General features: G+C 40.7%; 1 protein-coding gene across 3 annotated transcripts in view; it reads left to right on the top strand.

Annotated features, from left to right (window-relative positions):
* The first annotated feature begins 259 nt into the window (after nucleotides 1–259).
* Nucleotides 260–22063, top strand: part of PBX1 (PBX homeobox 1) — a 295691-nt gene continuing 273887 nt past the window's right edge. The window contains exons 1-3 of one of the 3 annotated variants that reach the window (XM_032291546.1): nucleotides 260–694; nucleotides 886–1177; nucleotides 4465–4538. In XM_032291546.1, the coding sequence (XP_032147437.1) occupies nucleotides 987–1177; nucleotides 4465–4538 (265 nt within the window). In that variant the 5' untranslated portion in view covers nucleotides 260–694; nucleotides 886–986. Of the gene's footprint in view, nucleotides 1178–4464; nucleotides 4539–22063 lie in introns of all 3 variants that reach the window. The other 2 variants (XM_032291545.1, XM_032291547.1) reach the window with 2 other exon arrangements.

The raw sequence follows: 22063 nt of genomic DNA, 5'->3' as shown, positions 1-22063 counted from the left end.
TGATTGACAGGGCGCCGCGCGAGGAGGAGTTGAAGGAGGCTGGGGAGGAGGCGCAGTGAGGAAAGTACGGGAGGAGGGGCCGGTCCTTTATCTGTTGGCCAATCAGGGAAGGGAGGCGGAGCTCCGGGCGCCCTCCTCCCTCCTTCTCTCCCCAGCCTCCCGGCTTCCCCGCCCCCTCCCTTTCCCTTTGCCCCCTCCCCTCTCCTCCTTCTCGTCCTCCTCCTCCTCCTCCTCCTCCTCCTCCTCCTCCTTCTCCTCCTCCTCCTCCTCCACCTCCTCCTCCTTCTCCTCCTCCTCCTCCTCCTCTTCTCAGGCTGTGGTTTTTCTGTATATGTTTCTGGAGTCCTGAGCCTGAGCTAAACAAAAGCAGGAGGCTGACGGGGCTGCTGGAGTTTGCAGAGACACGGAGGAGGAGAGAGCCTGTGCTTTGCCTGCCGCCGCAGCTGGGGGAGATCTGGCTTTTGCAACAGCCCACCCCCTTTGAGATCACTCTGGCCCGGAGTGGGGGTGGGGGGCAGCGGGGGGTGGGGGGGAAAGTTTGCATTGCAATCCCCCTGCCTTCCTCCCGATCAATGCATATTTGCAAAAGGATTAAGCCACAGATTTAAGCGCCGGGAGCCCATTTCTGCCTTGCAAAGGAGACCGGACTGAAAAACCAAAAGCCAGCTCTGATTTCTTTTCGCCAAGTGGGAAGGTGGTTTATTTTTCTTGCTTTTTGGAGTCAACACCCTTCCCCACCAGCCCTTATCCCCACCCTCACCCCGCAACCCCTTCACGCCCCCTCCCCCTCCCCCCTCCCCATCCTCCCACCATCCTCTAGAGGCAAAGGGATTTTTTTTTTCTTTTGGTCTTCTTTTTTCCCCCATCCCTGTTTATCCTGAAAAGGATTTGAAGACAAGCTTGAAGGATAAAAAGCCTTGGTGCTTCCCAGGAGCCGAGCCGAGGAGCAGAAGAGGAAGAGCCGGGGGCTGCCGTAGCCTTTGGAGATGGACGAGCAGCCCAGGCTGATGCATTCCCATGCTGGGGTCGGGATGGCCGGACACCCCGGCCTGTCCCAGCACTTGCAGGATGGGGCCGGAGGGACCGAGGGGGAGGGCGGGAGGAAGCAGGACATTGGAGACATTTTACAGCAAATTATGACCATCACAGACCAGAGTTTGGATGAGGCGCAGGCCAGGTGAGATGGAGGCTTTTCTTTTCCTTTCTTGGGGTTTTTTGTTTTTCTCCCTCTCGCAGGGGGAAACAATGGGAACCGAATCTCCACAGCGCTTTTTTTTAAAAAAATGTTATTTCTTTTCTCATTTTGACAAGCAACTACATGGCGGAGGAGTAAAATTTGAAGGAGCGTTGTTATCGAAAGTGTAATCGCCCATGCCGAGATGTGGCTGTGTACATATTGTGTGTGTGTGTGTGTGTGTGTGTGTGTGTGTGTGAATATAGGGGTATTCATTTATATCCACACAAACACACAGGCACGCCGAAAATACTGCCAACTGATCCAAAAGCGGCCCTCGGCACTTTTTACTGCTTTAAAAAAGTATCAGAGAAAGCAGAATTGTCAAGTTTTGAACAGCATTCTATGCCTTCTTGTTGAGGGGACTCTGTAACATTACAAAATAAAATGTCCCAAGAACACTTTATTTGCAAATTTAGTTGACTCCTTACCTAATTCAGCGAGTTTGATTTTCTTTCTTGACTTACCCGTCCAAAATTAATTTTCTCTCCTTTCTTTCCCCCTACCCCAAATACGAAACAACAAAAACGCAGGGCATTTCTTTGTCGGTAGTTGTCAGCTATCCAGAAAATATTTTGCATTCACTTAATTCTGTTTTTTAAAAAAGCTAATGAAAATATAATTTTGTTTTTAGGCATATTTGTTAGTTTTTAAGAGACTCAGATTTTTAGTTTAACTTTATTGTCTCCTAATTTGAGTCGGTTTACCAACCTTCCATGACACAGACAGCTATGTATGGTCCTTTAAAAAGGGGTGGGGGGACAAAAATCAAGCATGTTCTTTGCCCCATGCTTCTTTCAGGGCCACTTAGAAATGAAAGCATGTGTGAATTTTATGTATTTCAATACTATAAGACATTAAGGTCTTTATTAAGGAAACATAATAAACTGTGTAGCTTCTCAAGTTAATCCACTGCTAGATATATAGTTCTCTACTCCAGGATTTTACAGTAAATTCTCTTTCAAAGTAAAACAGAGACTAAGTGACAACCTACTAACAGCTTGCCCAAGGCCGAGCTCGAAAAGGAGAATTTTAAAAATCTAATGACCACATATGTCTATACGATTAGCCAGCTTTGTTATATCTCCAGAGTAGCGGTTTTTTTCTTTGAAAACCCTGTAAACATATATACACAACTCCTATACTTCAGATGACTTGGTAATGTGGAGAAGACATCATTATGTGTATTTCTGCCTAAGTGAAATAAGAATCTGAGTTAAGAAAATGAGAAGAAGCAGTTAAAAACATGGATGTTATGAATTATACTCAATTTTAGTGCAAGCACATGCAACATGTAAACTCAAAGTACTAGGGTTTATGGGTGTTTGAAAACTTGGAAATGTTGAAAGACTCAAACTATTTTAAGTTTTTTTTTAAATGGGGAAATTTTAAAAATCAATTGGTGCACTTTTTGAATTTTATTATCTGAAGGAAAGCTAATAGGTATGGTAAGAGGAAGATTTCCCACTGGCAAATTATCTTTTGAATTGGAACATATTTCTCTATTAAATTGTTCTGGAAAAATACACTCAGACATACCAATAAACTGGCTTAAAAACAAGTTTGTGAAGTGGAAGGGGCCAGTAAGAGTAGATACTACTTTTTTGATGCTCAGGCTCTCTTTTTTTGTGAAACTGAGGACAAACAGGGCTTAGCGATTTCCCCCTTTCAATGGCCTAGATGCAGAGAGAGATCAGATACAATTTTGGGATGGGGAAATTTTTAGTTCTTCCTCTATAGCTAGCTCCATTTGTGTGCTGTGAAAATGCAATATTTTTATAAAGCTGTGTGAGAATTTTTGTTTGCATTTGGGCCTATGTATAGAAATAGAATTAATGAAAACTATTTTAAAAGACCCGGGAAAGGTCTTTAATATTTTAAAACATTTTCCATCTTTTTTTCCACCCTACATGAGAACTTACTAAAATCAACACTAAGCTTTCTTTTTGGATAAACAATGTAACTCCTAACTTCACTTAGTAGATAGTATGTTCTTTTTTCCTTTTCTTAGTCAAACCTTTAAAATGTGTATTATTTACAAAAGTAAACCATTAGTATTTTAGATATAATGTATGTGTTCATTTTGCTAGTCCTGAATTTTGAGTTTATTACTCCCCTAGTGTACAGTACATAGAGCATGTTTCTGATATCTGTTCTTCATGAGGATGTGTGTCTATTTTTTAACTTTCAAAGGGATTAAAAAAGAATTGAATGTGTTTTGAGTGCCAGAACTTTCCATTTTATCTTTACACATTAATTTTAGTTAGTAAACAGAATTTCCTTAACTAATAGCTGATATGATCAGTATCTTGTTTCCAAAACAGTATCATTCTGCTAAGTGATTCCATAATAAAATAGAAGGAAAGGTATTGTTCTGTTCCTCAAGTGCATTTGGAATACACACACACACACACACACACTCACTCACACACACACTCACACACACACACACACACACACACACACACATGCGAACCAGGTAAATCACTAATCTAAAAGACAAAATTGCATTTATTTTTCCCCCAATGGGTGCAAGGTCCTAATTGTAAATAATTGAATTTCAACACCTGCAAATAAGCAGTGTGTGCACAAGAGGCATAATGTGAACATAGAGAAATGAATTTATTCCCCATATGGGTATGTTTGCCCCCTGGCAATGCATTTCCATACTCTTTAACTTGGGGACTGAAATGTTATAAATTGACAGTTCTACTCAGAAGACCTTTCAAGCATCTTGTGTTTATGAGAATACAGGGGCATCTGCGGAATGAATTCGAACACATGGATGAATTAAATTTGAAAACACACAGACCGAGAGGCAGGCAGTTCCTAGGCTGTGGTCGTTGCATGGATTTTACAAAACTGTTAACCTATGCCTTTGGCTTTGCTGTATTCATTGTCCTGGGAAGGATTGTAGGTTTAAGAATTCCACTTTGATTAAACTACTTAAAAAACAACAACAACAAAAAAAAACCCCTTTCCCTAAATGGGCATAATTTAGCTTAGTTCTGTTCTGTAGTTAAATCCCTACTCTCTCCCTGCTAATTAACATTATTTCTTTTTCTATGGCGGGACTCTGTATACTAAGTCATAAAAACAATTGAAGCGTGTCCCAGAGTTATGCTTGGTATATCATTTTGTCTAAATGTTCAAATGTTTTCACCCTGTGCATTATCGGCAGTTTGATCTTGAGAGCCCACCTAAGCTATCATGTTGTTTCTTTCTTGCAGAAAACATGCTTTAAACTGCCACAGAATGAAGCCTGCCTTGTTTAATGTGTTGTGTGAAATCAAAGAAAAAACAGGTAGGAATGAGATTCCAACATTTTAGCGTTTTCTTTGGCCAGTGAAATCACTTAACCAGCACTCACAAATCTATTATTTAAATATTAAAATTTCAGAATACAAGTACTATCAAGACTGACCTTATATTCTGATAGGAAGTCCTAATCCTGCTTTCTTTAAAAGAAAGCATCAAGTTTCTTTGACAGTTATTATCAAGCACTACTGGTTAATTTTCTACAACTCTGTTTCTATCCTTTTTGAGATTGGGGCTAAAATATAGATTCTGAAAGGAAATTTATGGACCGATATATCTTTGGGGCAAAAATATGAAAGTAAAAGTTCATTTTGTTAAGGAATATATTTTGGTCTGTTTTTAAAACCCTAATTTTTTTGGAATTGGGTATGGGGGTGTTAAACTGTTTAAAGTTTCCTTTCCTTTTTTTCTTGTAATTACACAAAGCAGCAGACTAGAGGTTCTCAACAGAAAGTGTTGTCAAATACCTTTGTGGAATGCGCTATACAACATTAGGTTATCGGTATTTGAGTGGCCTGTGATTTTATTGCAGGGAGAATCGTTGGGTTTAGGAGAGTATAACGCCATGAGATCATTCACTCTGTTGTTTTTCTACTTTCTAGACCTCATATCATGGACTAACATACTTATAACACATCCCAGGAGGGCATTTAAATTTTAAAGCAACAATTAAAAAATAGCAGTCATCAATCAGAGGTGTTCTTAAACAACAGATGCTCTGGGAAGGACATTTAGCAACATCCCCTTGTTTGTTTATTTTAATCCTTAATTTTCCAAAGTGGGTAAAGCTCTCCCTTGTAAGAAGAAAGATTTGAGAAGGCAATCTGAAACCAGGGAATAAAGATGAGGGACAAGGGGTGGTTATATAAAGCGGGAGCTTCTGCTGGGCTCTGACTTACCCGCTCGCTTTAGAGCAGTGCAAAGTACCTGACATCTATTTATTTATTTATTTTTTACAACAAGGAGTGTAACAGTCAATAATTCATATCTAAACCATATAAGCAAGGGCATGACATGAATGAAAGTGACAATAAATATGATTGCATGCTCGGTTGATATACATTGATAGTTACACATAAAAAGGGGCGGGGGGAGAGGGCACACAGAGTGGCTTTCTTTTTGAGAGCTCTCTGTATTTTTCTTTTAAAAAATAAATAGTTTCAAGATGTGACTGTTGATTGAATATGTAATTACTCGGGTCTTGAAATGCATGTAAAATTACTACGCAGCTCCTTTGTTGAATGTTATTTGTGTTGTGCATAACATTCTAGACAAAGCACCTAGAAGTGATGTTCAGACCTGTAAGTCTTCCAGGTTGCCTTGCCAAAGCCTAACCTTAATGCAAGCCTGTTAATTGCATTATTTTAGCTCTTTTAAGAGATTTATGGATTGTGCATTCAAATATCAAAAGAGCTTTTTTCCAGTTTGTCACACTTTTTAGTTTTTTTTTTCTATCAGCCCAGAGTAGTAAACCTAAGTATGTGTGTGTATATATATATATTTTTTTTTTTCCTCTTCTCTCTTTTTTCTTCTTTGATCTCTGATGCTTATTTACTTTGAATGTTTGGTTTGTTGGGATTTGTTTCTAATCGAGTATGAGTTCCTGCTGATCTTGTTTCATAAAATGTAGAATCAAAATATAAAAGCATATGTGATAATATGGACTAAAGAGAGTCTATTTTTGAAGATACTTGATCAGATTTTTATTGAAAGGAAACCTGTCAGGGCACTTAAATGTACATTGTGGCCAAAGTATTTCATTCTAGTTTCCTAATTAAAACCTACTGAGGCAGTAGATCAAAGTGGGTGGGTGTGAATAGAGATCCGGTTCAGGTGTGGGATAAAGAGTTAGCTCCTTGTTCATACTGGCTGAAGTAGAGTGTGATAGAAAGTAAAGCAGTATTGGTCAAAGTAACATTCTGAAAGTTTTTTTTTTTTATTTTGTGTCAATACATCTAATATTTAGAGACTTTAAAAAAAAATCTGAATTAAGGCTTTTTTGTGTTGTCTCTAGAATAATATATTTTAAAAAATAGTTTATCAAATAATGTAAATTGAAAGTGATAAGAATCATTGCCTCCTGTGTTAAGGGGGAAACACACAAGTTTTGGATTAAGAGGGCACCCCTGGGACACACACACACACACACACACACACACACACACACATTTTGGATTAAGAGGGCACCCCTGGGAAACACACCCCCCCCAAATTTTCTATTAAGAGGGCATCCCTGGGCAAAAGTAGGGGGAAAAAAGGCTTAACTCCCTCTTAGTCTTCAACTTGTGTGTTGGAAGGATTGAAGGGAAAGAAAAAACCTCTTCTGGAATGTTGAGTGTTGTGTTAAAGGTAGTAGTCATCTGTGGTGTGCTGAAAAGAACCCATTGAGTCTAAAGCACAATTACTTGGCTACTCAGGATCCCGGAACCTTCAGTCTTTTTGCCAGCATATCTTCCATGCAGTTGATGTGTCGGAGGAACAAAGTGTCTCTAAAGTTGCAGGAGCTTTTTTTTTTTTTTTTTTTCCTGCTTCTTCCTTGACACAGAGCTGGTACAAAGATCCCTTGAGTGATCAGTTCACAAACATTCCTTTATTGTTTGGGGACTTTTCTATTGTTACTTTCAAGACTCTTTGCATTAAATGAGTATTTTTGAATTTTCATCTCAAGCATTATAATGCTTATAATAATAATAGAGGTTACTTGGTTTAGGGTGGGCTTTGTTTGTTCGTGTTCTGACAAGTAGTTCATACATTTGGCTCACCTAGGCAGAGCTCTTGAGAGGAACTTGGAAATTGCATTGATTTGTTATTTTTGCTCTTTTGCATTTGTTAATGATTTTATAGTTGGAAGACTTAGAAATAAATAAGAAAACCAGCTAAGATGTATTACCAGCCTTTTGGAACTTTACAAATACATACACACATGCACCTAATACCCCAAAGTAGGCAGTGCCGTCTGAATTACAATTGATTGATGGGTGTTTAAGTCAGAAATTACTATGGGGATATTTAAAAAACAAAACAAAACAAAAAGAACCCATGTGTCTTCTCGCTTCGGAATGTGGGTAAGTTTTTATTTTGATATCTTTTCGCTTTTAAAAAAATACACGCTAAGAAAAAGAGTGCCAGCAAAATGCTCTGGTGGAAATCTCCAAGAGCAGCTCCAAAACCCTGTCGAGACCCACAGCAATGTATATTTCACATGTGGCTTTTATCTGCTCGCTCATTCTAGGAATACAAAGACAACAGAGTTTTGGACCATTTAATGTAACATTTCCTTTTGGATTTTTAAGATCCATTCCTTGTCTTCTGGCATATTAGCAAGACAGTGAGTTTTGCGTATGTGTATATGTGGTGGTGATGGGGGTGGTAGGATGGAAGAAAAAGAGAAAAAGTCAAGCATACTACATTTCTTTAAAAAACCCTTGAATATCTTTTTAAAGATTTCTCGATGTTTTTTCACTTCTGTGTCAAAATAATGCAAGTTTAAAAATTAGGAAAACACAAAAAAATACTGAATGCCATTTACTAAGGAGAATGTTTATAGATAGCAGTGAATAGATGCAATTGTTGTGAATAGTTTTTAATTTTAGAACATAATAGCTATATATGGCACTTTTCAGCCCATTTTCCTCTGTGCATTGTCTGCGCTAAAGTTAACGCAAATCAAATCTTTGGAGGAGGTTAAAAAAATAATTTTTTGCTCCTTAACACCCTTTTGTTCTCTCTCTTTCCTTTTCTCTCTGTGTTCAATTAACACCCCCATCACAGAACAGTAGCTAGCGTGTGTGTTTTTTTAAGTTTACTACTGTATTTCACTTTTGACACCCTCCCTTATTATTCTCGCCTGCCACTTCTTTTTAATATAGCAGTTACATTATGGGACTTCTCCTCCTCTCGTCTCCCCTTTAAAACATTAGAGAATAATTTGTGTGTCTATGTATATGTGTGTGTGTACATTTGCATACATAGGTGGAGGGGTGGTGGGTTATGGAAGGAAGCTGTAGATTGCAGGAAGAGAATTCTAATGGTATTAGGCCTTGAGCAAAGTAGGAGTAAAATAACTTTAAGCAATTTAGAGCAGCCTCTGATCAGATTCCTTTTGGGGCTGAAGTGGTAGGAGTCATTTTCATAGACGCGCATCAATAGCCAGCAAATGCAAAAACTTTTCTTGCTGATGAGAAAATTCAAGAATCTGTTTCCTTTTTTTTTTTTCTCCCTTCTGGTAAAGATGCTGAGGAAAGAAAAGGGGATCAAATGAAAGGAATTTGCAAGTCAGTTTTACCTCATGCTGTCTTTCAGGTACAGTGTGTTAAGGCAGAAGTAATGTGGTTAGACCCTATATTATTTATTATAATGCGGATATATACTATAGACCCATAACAATGTAACTCTGACCAACATAAGAAGAACTTGTGATGAAACATGTCCTTTCTTTTTAGTCACTTTTGTGTATTCCATTTTTAGTCTATTAGAATTAGAACAATTCTGGCTTTTGAGAATTGCAAAGAACAGTTTGGTCAAAGCTGCCAGAATGAGATTTTGGGAAATTTGGTGTCATTTTTTTCTAACAATAGGAGGGTCTGAGAGGATTGGACACGAGAGGGATTTAGGTTACACTGAAGAATCTGGAAGGTGATTTATGAGAGGGGAAACGTAGAACCTTGTGACCTAAAAGCTATATGGCATTGAGCTGGGATAGGTGAGGGTGGGTTCTGCACAGTAGGCTGTACTCTTGGCTGAGAAGGGGGCATTGCCCGCCTGTGTGTTTTGTTCACTGCTGGTGCCAGGCCTGTTCACATGGTTTTGCCCCTACATTGTGTTGACATCCATGAACTTTTTGTTGTAGTTGTTGGCAAAATTATAAAAAATAGCCCCAAACAACCAAAGCCTAGATGTTGCACATAATTTAAATTGGAAGACATTTTCGTTTTTAAAGCATGACCTTGGCTTATTTTTGTGTCCTACGCATATCTTAGAAAAGCTTATTCTTCAGTTTGGTTTCAGATCTCTTTTAGATGGACGCTGTTATGTTTGAACTTGGTGAAGCGAATCTAAATATACATTTTATTGCTTTTCCTTTAAAAAAAAGTTCACCAAAGTCCACGTGATAGAGACAGTGTCCTAAGTCCAGCTCTAGACAGCTCTTATTCATTCTCACATGACCCTAAGAAGCAACTATTCGTTTGCATTGCCATGTTAACCTGATTTTGAGAAACATAATAATTTTGGCTCTGTTGCCCTTTACCTGCCATGGTGTGGTAAGATTTAAGGAATACAATAATTGATAAATAAAATAAGTAGAGAATTCCTGAGTTGTTTGTGAAGTGCTTTGAGCTCTCTGGGCTATATAAATAATTAAGGTGCTATGTTTTCTATAATAAATTATCTTAGGATTCATGTCTTATTTCATTTCACAGGATATCACTGCTTTTAACTCTTTCAGGCCAAAAAAAATGATCTTTAATTAAGTAATGGGGTAATCGATCGACTTTGATGAGAAAAATTTTCTGGTTGTATATATGCCCCATCTGCATCTCAGAGATGTCACTTCTCGGAACTTAGCAGAGTGATCCCCAGAGGGAAAAGAAGGTACAGGAATAGACTGTCATAAGACTATAACACCTATCCCCCATTGTGGCAGAATAAGGTCAATAGTGTCTTACCCAAAGGTCTTCTTACCTCTGACAGCTCTCTTTCAATCTCTCAATTATTGGTGGAAATCAAGATTGCAGTGGGTGAAAAATTCATCCTTTTTGGTTTAGATTGTAGTTTCAACTAAATCTTCTACTGAAACTTGTGTCATTAAGGAGATATTGGGGTGGGTATACCTCACACTCTATGCTAGTTCTGGACCTTCTACTAAGTAGTTATAAGACCACAGAAAAGTTGCTTAGTTTTATGATAAACTATAATAGTAGTGGATTATTAAGAGTAGTTGAAGACTTGGTCTTTAAAGCCAGACTCTCTGAGTTTGTATCCTAAATCTTTTACATCTTAGCTGTGTGCCCTTATTCAAGTTACAAAACCTCTCTGTGCCTCATTTTCCTTATTTATAAAATGCAGATGATAAGGGTACTTATCTTAGTGGGTCGCTATGAGGGTTAAATAAGGTGATACATGTAAATTATAGTGCCTGGCATAGAGTAAATAGTCAATAGCTGCTAGCTGTTATTATTTCTGGACTTGTTTTCTTATATGAAATAGAGAGGCTTATACCAGATGGTCCCTAAAGACAGAGCCAATTCTAAGACTCCGATTTTATGCTGAAAAGAGACAAAAATTGCTGAATTTAAGATTTGCTTTCTTTTTTCCCTTGCAATTTTTTTTTTTTTTTTAAATCAGAGTCTCACTCTACCTCCAGGCTGGAGTGCAGTGGTGTGATCTCGGCTCACTGAAACCTCTACCCCCTGGGTTCAAGTGATTCTCCTGCCTCAGCCTCCTGAGTAGCTGGGATTACAGGCATGTACCAGCTAAATTTTGTGTTTCTAGTGGAGACAGGGTTTCACCATGTTGGCCAGGCTGGTTTCAAACTCCTGGTCTCAAATGATCTGTCTGCCTCAGCTTCCCAGTGCTGGGTTTACAGGCGTGAGCCACCACATCTGGCCATGTTTCCCTTGCTGTTCTCTAAAGTGAGAATTAACTATATCTGGCCAAAAGTCTAGGACTAGACTGGAAGAAAAGGGGGAAAAGAGAATGGGTAAGAACAGAGAAAAAGTTTTTAATTATCTACAAACTGGACAACAACCACTTGAAAAGCTAGAATTGCATGTATTAGGGATGGTGTTTTCTTAGCGTCAGCAACTGAGGCATTGTGTAAGCCTAGTTATAAACATTTTCTTTCTGAAGATACATCAGCCTATCCATTCAATTTGCAAAGTTCTAAAGCAGGAAAAATAGCACAAAGTGAGTTTAGGGCAACCTGACCTTGTCTTTTTTTTTTTTTTTTAAATTATACTTTAAATTCTGGGATACATGTGCAGAACATGCATATAGGTATACACGTGACATGGTGGTTTGCTACACCCATCAACCCGTCATCTACATTAGGTATTTCTTCTAATGCTATCCCTCCTCTAGCCCCCCATCGCCCAAGAGGCCCTGGTATGTGATGTTCCCCTCCCTGTGTACATGTGTTCTCATAGTTCAACTCCCACTTACGAGTGAGAACATGTGGTGTTTGGTTTTCTGCTCCTGTGTTAGTTTGCTGAGAATGATGGTTTCTAGCTTCATCCATGTCTCTGCAAAGGACATAAACTCATCCTTTTTTATGGCTGCGTAGTATTCCATGGTGTATATGTGCCACATTTTCTTTATCCAGTCTATCATAGATGGGCATTTGGGTTAATTCCAAGTCTTTGCTATTGTGGACAGTGCTGCAAAAAACATACATGTGCATGTATCTTTATAGTAGAATGATTTATAGTCCTTTGGGTATATTTGACCCAGCAATGGGTCACATGGCATTTCTGGTTCTAGATCCTTGAGGAATCACCACACTATCTTCCACAGTGGTTGAACTAATTTACATTCCGACCAACAGTGTAAAAGCTTTCCTGTTTCTCCACATCCTCTCCAGCATCTGTTTCCTGACTTTCTAATGATTGCCATTCTAACTGGTGTGAGATGGTATCTCATTGTGGTTGTGATTTGCATTTCTCTAATGACCAGTGATGATGAGCTTTTTTTTCATCAGTTTGTTGGCCACATAAATGTCTTCTTTTGAGAAGTGTCTGTTTATATCCTTCACCTACTTTTTGATGGAGAGCAACCTGACCTTTTCTTGCCTTTCTAATATATTTCTTATTTAGGATGAATGTTATCTTTGTCATAAGGACAACCTTGATTCATAGTAGATTTATTCTTTATTATTATTTTTATAGTTTCTTGAAATATTTTTCCAACATTATGAAATTCACCCATTTAAATGATATACAGATAGGTGGTTTTTAGTATATTTGCAAAGTTGTGAACCCATTATCACAATCTAAGTTTAGAACATTTTTATCAGACCCCCCAAAAAAACCCAGTACAGATTACCAATCAGTCCATATTACCCCCTTCACCTAGCGCACGGTAACTACTAACTTACTTTCTGTCTTCATGAGTTTTTCCTATTCTGGACATTTCACGTAAATTTAATCATAAAATATGTGATTTTTTTGACTCATTTCTTCCATTCAGCATGTTTTTAAGGCTCATCCATGCTGTAGTATGTATCAGTACTGCATTTTTCTTTATGGCCAAATACTATTCCATTGTATGGATATACCACATTTTGCTTATTCATTATTCAAAAGATGATCACTTAGGTTGCTTTTATTTTTTGACTATTAAGAGTAATACTGCTGTGAACCTTTGCATACAGGTTTTTATGTATGAATATAGTTTCATTTCTCTGAATATAGGACTGAAATTGCTGGCTTGTGTGATAACTCTATGTTTAGATTTTGAGAAACTACCAAACTGTTTTACAGAGTGGCTGCAGTAGGTACATTCTTTTTATTTTTTAACAGCTTTATTGAGGTATCTTTGATATACAAAAATCTGTACATAATGTGACATATATATATATATATATATTTTTTTTTTTTTTTAATTTGACACTGTGTGTCCCAGGCCAGAGTGCAGCGGTATGATCTTGGCTCACCACAATCTTTGCTTCTTGGGTTCAAGTGATTCTCCTGCCTCAGCCTCCTGAGTAGATGGGATTACAAGTGTGCGCTACCATACCCAGTTGATTTTTGTATTTTTAGTAGAGACAGGGTTTCACTATGTTGCCAGGCTGGTCTCGAACTCCTGACCTCAAGTGATCCGCTGGCCTTGGCCTCCCAAAGTGCTGGAATTACAGGCATGAGGCACTTGGTCTGAGCTACCACATCCAGCCTGAGCCACCACACCCAGCCTGGTGTATTCTTAAGTCATAGTGTAAATGGCACTAAGTTTTGCCTTCAGCACTCTCAGAATTTCATTCTTTCAACCTCTTTCTCCATTCAGTGATGTCTCCTCTCCATGTTTAGAACTCTGCTGTGTTTATCATCATGTATTGTCAATAGAGGATTGTCAATACTCTAAGAAAAAAAAATTTTTAGGCCGGGCATGGTGGCTCAAGCCTGTAATCCCAGCACTTTGGGAGGCCGAGATGGGTGGATCACGAGGTCAAGAGATCGAGACCATCCTGGTCAACACGGTGAAACCCCATCTCTACTAAAAATACAAAAAACATTAGCTGGGCATGGTGGCGTGTGCCTGTAATCCCAGCGACTCAGGAGGCTGAGGCAGGAGAATTGCCTGAACCCAGGAGGCGGAGGTTGCGGTGAGCCGAGATGGCGCCATTGCACTCCAGCCTGGGCAACAAGAGCGAAACTCTGTCTCAAAAAAAAAAAAAAAAAAGTTTTTGATAAATTTATTTGACTTGAAATATGCGTGATCAGGATTTCTGTGAAATCTCTGTTAGAACTATTTGCATTTTAAAGAGGAAAAAACGTAAGTCAAAGGAATGAATCTCCAATGCTGGTATTTCAGGTGTCAGGTTCCTGGAGAGGAAGACACTTTTGAAACAGATTGGAGAATTTTCTGAGTAGTATTCTAGTGTGACAGAGGGAGCATGGACTTTGAGTGAAAACATTCTAGCTTGTGTAACATTAGTGAGTTATTTGATTTAACAGCTCTTCGGCGTTTTCATTTCTGTGGTGAAGATCATAATACGTAGTATGTAGGCTTGCTTGGGCTAAAAAAACAATAATGTAAAGCACATAGTTCAATGAGTGTGCTCAACTAATGGCCACTACTGTTATTTTTCTGAAACCACATGACAGAGTGTTGACCACCTCTCTCATCAGTTTGGCTCTGTCTGTTCAGGTTGAGTTTCTACTACCTCTGTCTGGGAGCTTCAGAGGCTTCCTAACAGGCTTCCTAACCCTGCTTTTGTGTTAAATGGTTGTCAGTATGAGAGGAATAAAAGTCTTCGGCAAAACGCAGCAAAAGGCATCTCCGCACTTTCACACCCTCCTCCTCCACTTCTAGAGTTCTGTGGAGAGACTCTCATAGGACAGTGCTGTTTAGTGAACACCTGTCATTTTCAATTTAGTGATTTAAATTTTCTAGTAGCTTCATTTTTAAAAAGAAGAAGCAGGTGAAATAAATTTTAACAGTACATCTTATTTAACCTAAATACATCCAAAAATCTTTCAACATGGAATCAACATAAAAATTATTGGGATATTTTGCATTTGTTTGGTGCTTAGGCCTTGAAATGATAATGTTAAATTTAATGATTTACATTTTTTAGTAGCCCTATTTTAAAAAACGTAACATTTTAAAAAAGAAACAAGTGAAATGAATTTTAATAATACATTGTATTTAACCCAAATACATTGAAAATATTTCAATATGTAATCAACATAAACATTAATGAGATATTTTACATTCTTTTTTTGTGTGTATATGCTGGGGCTTTTACATCCATTGTGTATTTTACATTTACAGCATTTATTTTATTTTATTTTATTTTTTTTTTTTTTTTTGAGATGGAGTCTCTCTCTGGCGTCCAGGCTGGAGTGCAGTGGCATGATCTCCACTTACTGCAACCTCTGCTTCCTGGGTTCAAGTGATTCTCCTGCCTCAGCCTCCCAAGTAGTTGGGATTACAGGCACCTGCCACCACGCCCTGCTAATTTTTAGTAGCAACGGGATTTCACCATGTTGGCCTGGCTGATCTTGAACTCCTGACCTTAGTAGGTGATCCACCCACCCCAGCTTCCCAAAGTGCTAGGATTACAGGTGTGAGCCACCGCACCTGGCATTTATATAGCACATCTGGATTTTGACTTGCTATACTTCACATGCTCAATAGCTACATGTGAGTAGTATCTACCATATTGGACAGCACAGCCATAGAATAGTTGTTCTGGCATAAATCCCTGTTTTGTTCCTTTTTTGGCATAGTTTTTACATTCTGAGGAAGATACATGGTTGTTTCCTACTCAAACTTGAACTGGTAGTTCTGTAGCAATAGAAATTGGCTCCCGATGGATAGCCATGTTCCGAATAAAGCATATCTGGGGCATCTTTTTCTGGCAGAGAACGTCCACTGCACCCTACTGAGGTCACTGCTGGAAGCTGGGATGGGGTGGTTCCCCCTACCTCCTTCTCTGTTTTTTGCTTCTTTCTTTTCATAGCACTTTGTTTTAGGTTCTTTCTTCCTCCTTAACAAAATCTAAAGTATTCCCTAGAATAGACTGTATGGGCCAAAGCAGTTCCTTGTTTTCTTTAGCTGCAATGCAATGGAACAAGTACAGAACACTCCATGGAATGACAGGAGTTTGCTGGACCCTGTATCAGGAGTTCTGCGGCCTAACACTGACTGCCTCTGTGGTAGCATATTATTTTGAGAACATGATTTAACCTCTTGGTCTCAGGTTTCCACATCCATGGAATGGGTGACTCTAGAGAGCCCCTAATCTGACTCCACATTCCATGCGTCATGAGCATCAACATGATCCCTGCCAAAGCTTAGATTCCTAGGAGGGAAGGCAGGTAGAACATTTATAAAAGAAAATTCTTTTTCATTGTTATGGCAGTTCTAGTTTATCCTATGAATCCTTATATCTTTCCTAGAAAGTGATGTAAAACTGGTTATGGTGGTGTTAACGTTACCTTCCATCAGTCAGGCTGAATTGGAGAAGGCAAACTGGGAGGGGAAAAAATAGTGGAATTAAAATTCTTTTTATTGCTGGCGTGGTGGCTCACGCCTATAATCCCAGCACTTTGGGAGGCTGAGATGGGTGGATCACCTGAGGTCAGGAGTTCCACACCAGCCTGGCCAACATGGCGAAACCCCGTCTCTACTAAAAATACAAAAATTAGCCATGGTGGTGATGGCCACCTGTAATCCCAGCTGTTTAGGAGTCTGAGGCAGGAAAATCGCCCGAACCCAGAGGTGGAGGTTGCAGTGAGCCAAGATGGCACCTCTGCACTACAGCATGGGCAAAAGAGTGAGAACTCAAGGCCGGACTCTGCGTGGGGCCTCTTAAAAAAAATTTTATTATTGAAGCTTTCAGGATCCCATTTATAAGGCCAGTTGGAGGCCAGTCCCAGTTTAATCCACCTTGTGGACTTTGTGAAGGAATGCATGTGTTGTTTCCATGCTCTGTATTTGTAACTTTGGATTTTAGACCGGAAATCGGCTTTGGAATAGATTTCTGATTGCAGGATTGGAAGTGCAGAATACCTTTTTGAGTTCATATGGTATAGCCCAGGAATTCAGGAAAGGGGTTTGGGTTTCACCTTGGAACGGTGGAGTTACTTGTTCAACATTTGCCTCTGAAATAATTTATGAAATACTGAAATAATTTCTGAAATACTGAAATAATTTGTTTCCCACCTGTCAGTGGGGCTTTTGCAAACTTAAAGTGAGGATATTTAGAAAGATGTTTGTTTCCCTAAGAAAGTGTGGTCAGTAAGTATGAGAAAAAAGTTTATATATTTGTCTTGCTCTGAGACAGGTCGAATCTGCCAGCAGGTCAGAGGAATAAATTTACCTAGTGGTCTGTGCTGGTAGGGCAGAGAGAGTCGTTTTTCCTGAGGGTGTTAGGTGACTTGAGACCTCAAGTGTTGTCACTGTAAGAGAATCCTCCTTATAATTACCATTGTTAATAGAATTGAAACTTGGCATTTATCTTTTGTCCCTAACAAAGACTCCCAGGGAGTCTAACGATGAGCCCTGCCTACCTCCATTCTGAAAGGCACTCTATGGCTATGAGGGTGTAGACGTTAATTCCTTTCTGCAGAATTTGCAAGCAGAGGCTCTAGGGCCATGCACGCTGCTTACATTAATAAACATTTAAAAACAAAGAGCGGGCAACACACGCACAGCTTTCCTTTGTGCAGCCTCCTTCCTAGGGTGCCTGTAATCCCTAACCTCTTGGAGGGAAATGTCTGGGTGGGTGCGGGTGGGTGGTGATGCTGCGCGCAGCACGGAGTATAAAGGCCCCAGAAGTATCCACATCGTGTGAGGAATAAATTAAAGCAGCTTCATCCTGAGGCCAATTAAGGAAGAATGGGAAAAAGGAAAAAGAAAAAAACCCAGCAACAATGAAACACAAGAGATGAGAGAGCATGTTCGTTCAGACCACGTAGAAAAGACAAATCGAAGTTGTCTGGAAGGAGTTTAAGGGGATGCATCACAAAATAAAACTTTTGGAACCAAGAAACAGTGGAGAAGCCGGGTGGCGAGCTACATGGCCTTGTGCTAAGACGAAAGGCCCTTTTCACACAGGATAATGATGATGCTGGGAGCTGGACCTTGGTTGATTGTCGCCTAGGTCTTGCGGCAAGACACTGCACATTAGACTTTCGGAGGAGAGGGCAAAGAGGCCGCGAACCCCCTCGCAAATCTGGTGACTTCACTGCAGGGCTGACGCGCGCAGCATAGAGGACGCTTGGGAGCGCCCGACCGCGGCCGAGTCCGCCGGCTCCGCGCCGCGCCACGCTGCGCCGGGTCTTCTCTGCACCCCTGCGCGCCGCACCCGCTGCCGCTCCCTTTGTCGCTCGGGCGTGCGGCCCAAGGAGCGGCTCCGCGCAGAGTCCGGCCCTGAGTTCCCAGCGCAGACCGCGCGTCACCGGCCGCCCGCGCGCGGACCGCGAAGCCAAGGGTCCCCCAAGCCGGGCTTGCTGCGCTTGCATCATGTCCCTTGCCTGGCCCGGCTTGCAGTCTTCAGCCGCAGCGCTCTGCCACCTCCTCTGTCCCGGCGGACTTCACTCTTCTCCCAAAGGGTGGTCAAGAGAGGGCCGCGGGAAGACACCCTCTCGGGAGCCATACTTCCTTTATTAAACACCTCTCAGTGTGGGCTTGGAGTCACATTCAGAGCGCCTGAGGCAGAGGGGTGCCTGCAGTCTGTCCCCAGGGAGCCGGGCCCAGGGTCTGTTCCTGAGCAGGATCTGTTCCGTGGGGCCCGCCGGGAGCTGCGTTTTCAACATGCAAAGTGCCGGTGCAGACCTCGGCGGCGGTGGTTTTGCATGCAGAAGTGAAATTCAGAAGGCCGCGTGTGAGCACGTGGGCGAGGGTGTGTGTGTGCTCACACGCACGCGTATTAATTTGCAGCTGCTTTCTTAGTTGGCCTTGTGTTGTTTCTGCACTATTCGATCAATATTCGAGTCTTTGCTTTATGGTAATGAAATGAATTAAATAACATAATCTGGAGTTACTGCAGAAACCCTCCCGTCTTTTCTATCTCTCAGCTCTTACCGGGAGTGCGTCATCTTCCCCTAGGGAGATTTTTAACCCAAAGAACCTTGATGTACTTTAAACAGCACTGACATTTGTTTTCGTTAAGGTTGGTCTGATTTCTTTAACACTTGAAGAAGGTTTGGGGCCTTCAAACATAGCTAGTTTCTTATATGGCGGCTTGTCTTGTCTCAGAGGAATGTGCAAAGGGGCTTCAAGCTGCCTTATTTTTACCAGTCTTCAGAAAATAGAGAATTGATTTTGGTGGTTTGCCCCCTCCTGCCCGTGCGCGCATAGTTGCTTCCCCTCCCCCACCTAGCCTGCTGGAGCCCTGGCAGGAAGGGGCTGTCATCAGGCACATGCCTAAGCCATATTACTTTATTTTTCTTCTTAGAAAGTTACACTAGGAAAGATGTTCTTGATGTGTGATTATTATTCTTAAATGGATTCTTGTGCTTTCTTATTATTGCTCTGTTAGAGCTTCTCAGGACAACCGCCAGGTCCTGCAGCAGACCCTCCAGAAACTTTCTGTTGAATGAAGGTGGGAGAGCTAGAAGTCAGGAAGGTTGAATTCCCTCATTACTTCGAAAATCTATGAATTAATTCCCTCTGTAAATTTCCACCAGCCTAGTCTCTGATCCACCAGCTGGAGAATCAAGCCCATTATTAATTTCACAGGATGAATTTCTCATCCTTAGTAACTCTGGTGGAGAGGAGGAAAGGGTTATTATGTAGGTTGAGGGTTCACATGTTGCTTCTGACTGTTACAGATGTTGCAGCTAAAATATAAGCATAGCAATAATAATATCGGCAATGGTGATAATAAAGAATGGAAATAACTGCTTCCTTCTGCTCCTGATTTGGACACCCCACCTTCCATCTCATTTATTCTATTGATTCCTCTAGGTGATTCAAGCAGAGATGTTTTGGTGACTTCCTAGGGGAGAGAAGCATCTCTCCAGTGGCTTCCATTTGGGTATAAGTATGCAAAGATTGTTTGTGTTGTCCAATGGAGAATATCTTCTCACCTGTAATACCAGCTCCAGCATGTTACCCTTTGTACGTAGAGGTTATGGAAGCTGAATTGTTTTTAAGTAAGTTCCATCAGATATTTTTGAATGCCCTATGTTCTGGAGATGTTGGTGAAAACTCTTTATCTTCCACAGGTTGTATAGTGAAAAAGTTAAAAATGAATCTCTATCCTGGTTGGATTTATTTTTCCATTTGAGAAATACCAGTTAAACATTTTTGTTTTAAGACCTCCTGGAGGGCATGATGGGACCAAAGAGTCTATATTCCATTTTGGTCTATTTATTGCTTTAGCAAATATTTATGAAACTTCTCCCATGCCTGAAGTGTTGTGAAAGAGACTGAAAAATACAGATGTGTGTGAGTTGTGGCCCTTACCCTTAAGGAGCTTCCAGGGGCCTGAATCATGGTCAGAATCAATGTGACATGGGTGGGTCCATCACTCCGAAAGCCCGTGACAGGAGCCAGGAATGTGTTCCCGAGCCAAGAGTGTGGCTGTAAAGGTTTTTCTGAACCAAAGTTCACTGCTGCCCTGAGTAATACATGCAGAAGCATGCTTTCTTTGAATCAGAGAGTTCTAGTTTTTTACTTAGATGCTTCAGAAATGTTCTGTGTTTGAGTCCTTACATACTTGACCTTCCTGCCTTTCCTGAAGCACTGTAACCTCCTTCATTTCCTTTCTGCCTCTCTCCTTTGGCTCCCTTTTGTTCTCTTTCCCCACCACCGGTCTACCGGGGCCGACCCACCCCTTCATGCCCTCCCTGCCCCCATTGCTATTTGCCAAACTTGTGACCTGAGACCACTTGGCATTTCCGTGGGATGGCTGAAATTTACCACCCGCTGAATAGGCATTCTGTGACATTTGCTCACCTGGGCAGCTTAAGCTACATGGTCTGCTTCTGCCTTGAAGGAATGCTTAGAGGAAGGGTGAAATTTACCTCTGTGCTCCAGGGTTCTTGCTAGCAGGGAGACAAACAGCAATGCTTTCTAGAAGCTGGAATTAATTTTTATCATAGTGCACGTATAGTTTTATATATAAATATATATATTACACCCTGCCTCATTTATTATGTATTCAATAAGTACATGTAGACAATTTGCGTATTGTCTTCCATTCTCTAGTCATTTTTTTAACAAATTAAATTTCCATGGTTAGCTTCATCTTTCTCATTCATACCCTCCCCTTCCTCTCCCTCTCTGCTGGTAGAAGATACTGGGTTAACTTAATGCTGTCTGAGGCCTTGTGCCATTAGACTGCCTGTCTCCGTACGGTTTGTGATATTCCGTGTGATGGTTTTCTCACTGTGGCCTGCCCAGTCCTTCTGCCGGTAAGAAAATAGCTGCCTGTCTCTTTGGATCAAACTGGTCTGGGAGCTTGTTCAGCCCAGTTACTGGGACAGACCAGCCCTGGAGGCTTCTCTGACTCTTGGAACACACTGACGCACAGTCTGTCTGTCCTGGCTGTCAGCCGAAGAAGGGAAACAGGCAGTGTAGATGCTTAAGCTGTTACTTTATACTTGTGTCCTCCAAGTGATTTGAAGGAAAGAGTGCTCTGGGCCCCAGTAGTGGTGGATCATCCTGGAATGAAGCTGAACAGAAAATGTCACCAGAAGTGATGTCTCATACTTTCCTGCAGAGTCCGGAATTCTCCTGTTCGTACGTAATAGGAGTTAATGCATATTTTTAAAAAGTTACATCTATTAGATACAGCACCATTATTACTCTGATTTTTAAGATGAGGAAACTGAGGCATAGAGAGCTGAGTGAATCTTTTTAAAGTCACATAGCTAATGAGAGACTGACTCGGAGATTTTACTTTGTAAGTTTTACTAAGTGTAGATTTTTCTATAAAAATATTCATTCCCATTGAGTGACAGCCCTTTAAATTATGATTCTTCCAAGGAAATCCAGTGGAATCCTACTTGGTTGTCCAAATAACAAATTGTCTGGCTCTACTCATTTCTGATCCAGTTTCTCAGGTACAGAAATTTAATTTTCTCCTGGCTGTGGCTGGCTGCAAAACAAGTAGAGAGGATAAGTTCAAAACTCACCTTGAGCTTATTTCCTGATTTTTCATTAGGCCTCTGCCTCTTCTGTTTTTAGAATCCACCTGACTTCTTTTCTTTTGAGACAGAGTCTCACTCTGTTGCCCAGGCCAGAGTGCAGTGGCTCACAGCAACCTCTGCCTCCCAGGTTCAAGCAGTTCTCGTGCCTCAGCCTCTAGAGTAGCTGGGATTACAGGCACGCACCACCACG

The sequence above is a fragment of the Sapajus apella genome, unplaced genomic scaffold (genome assembly GCF_009761245.1).
Source record: "Sapajus apella isolate SASKATOON/1434 unplaced genomic scaffold, GSC_monkey_1.0 scaffold25, whole genome shotgun sequence".
Taxonomy (NCBI): domain Eukaryota; kingdom Metazoa; phylum Chordata; class Mammalia; order Primates; family Cebidae; genus Sapajus; species Sapajus apella.
Note: the sequence above shows the minus strand (reverse complement) of the source record. Positions and strands in the feature narration are given on the sequence as shown.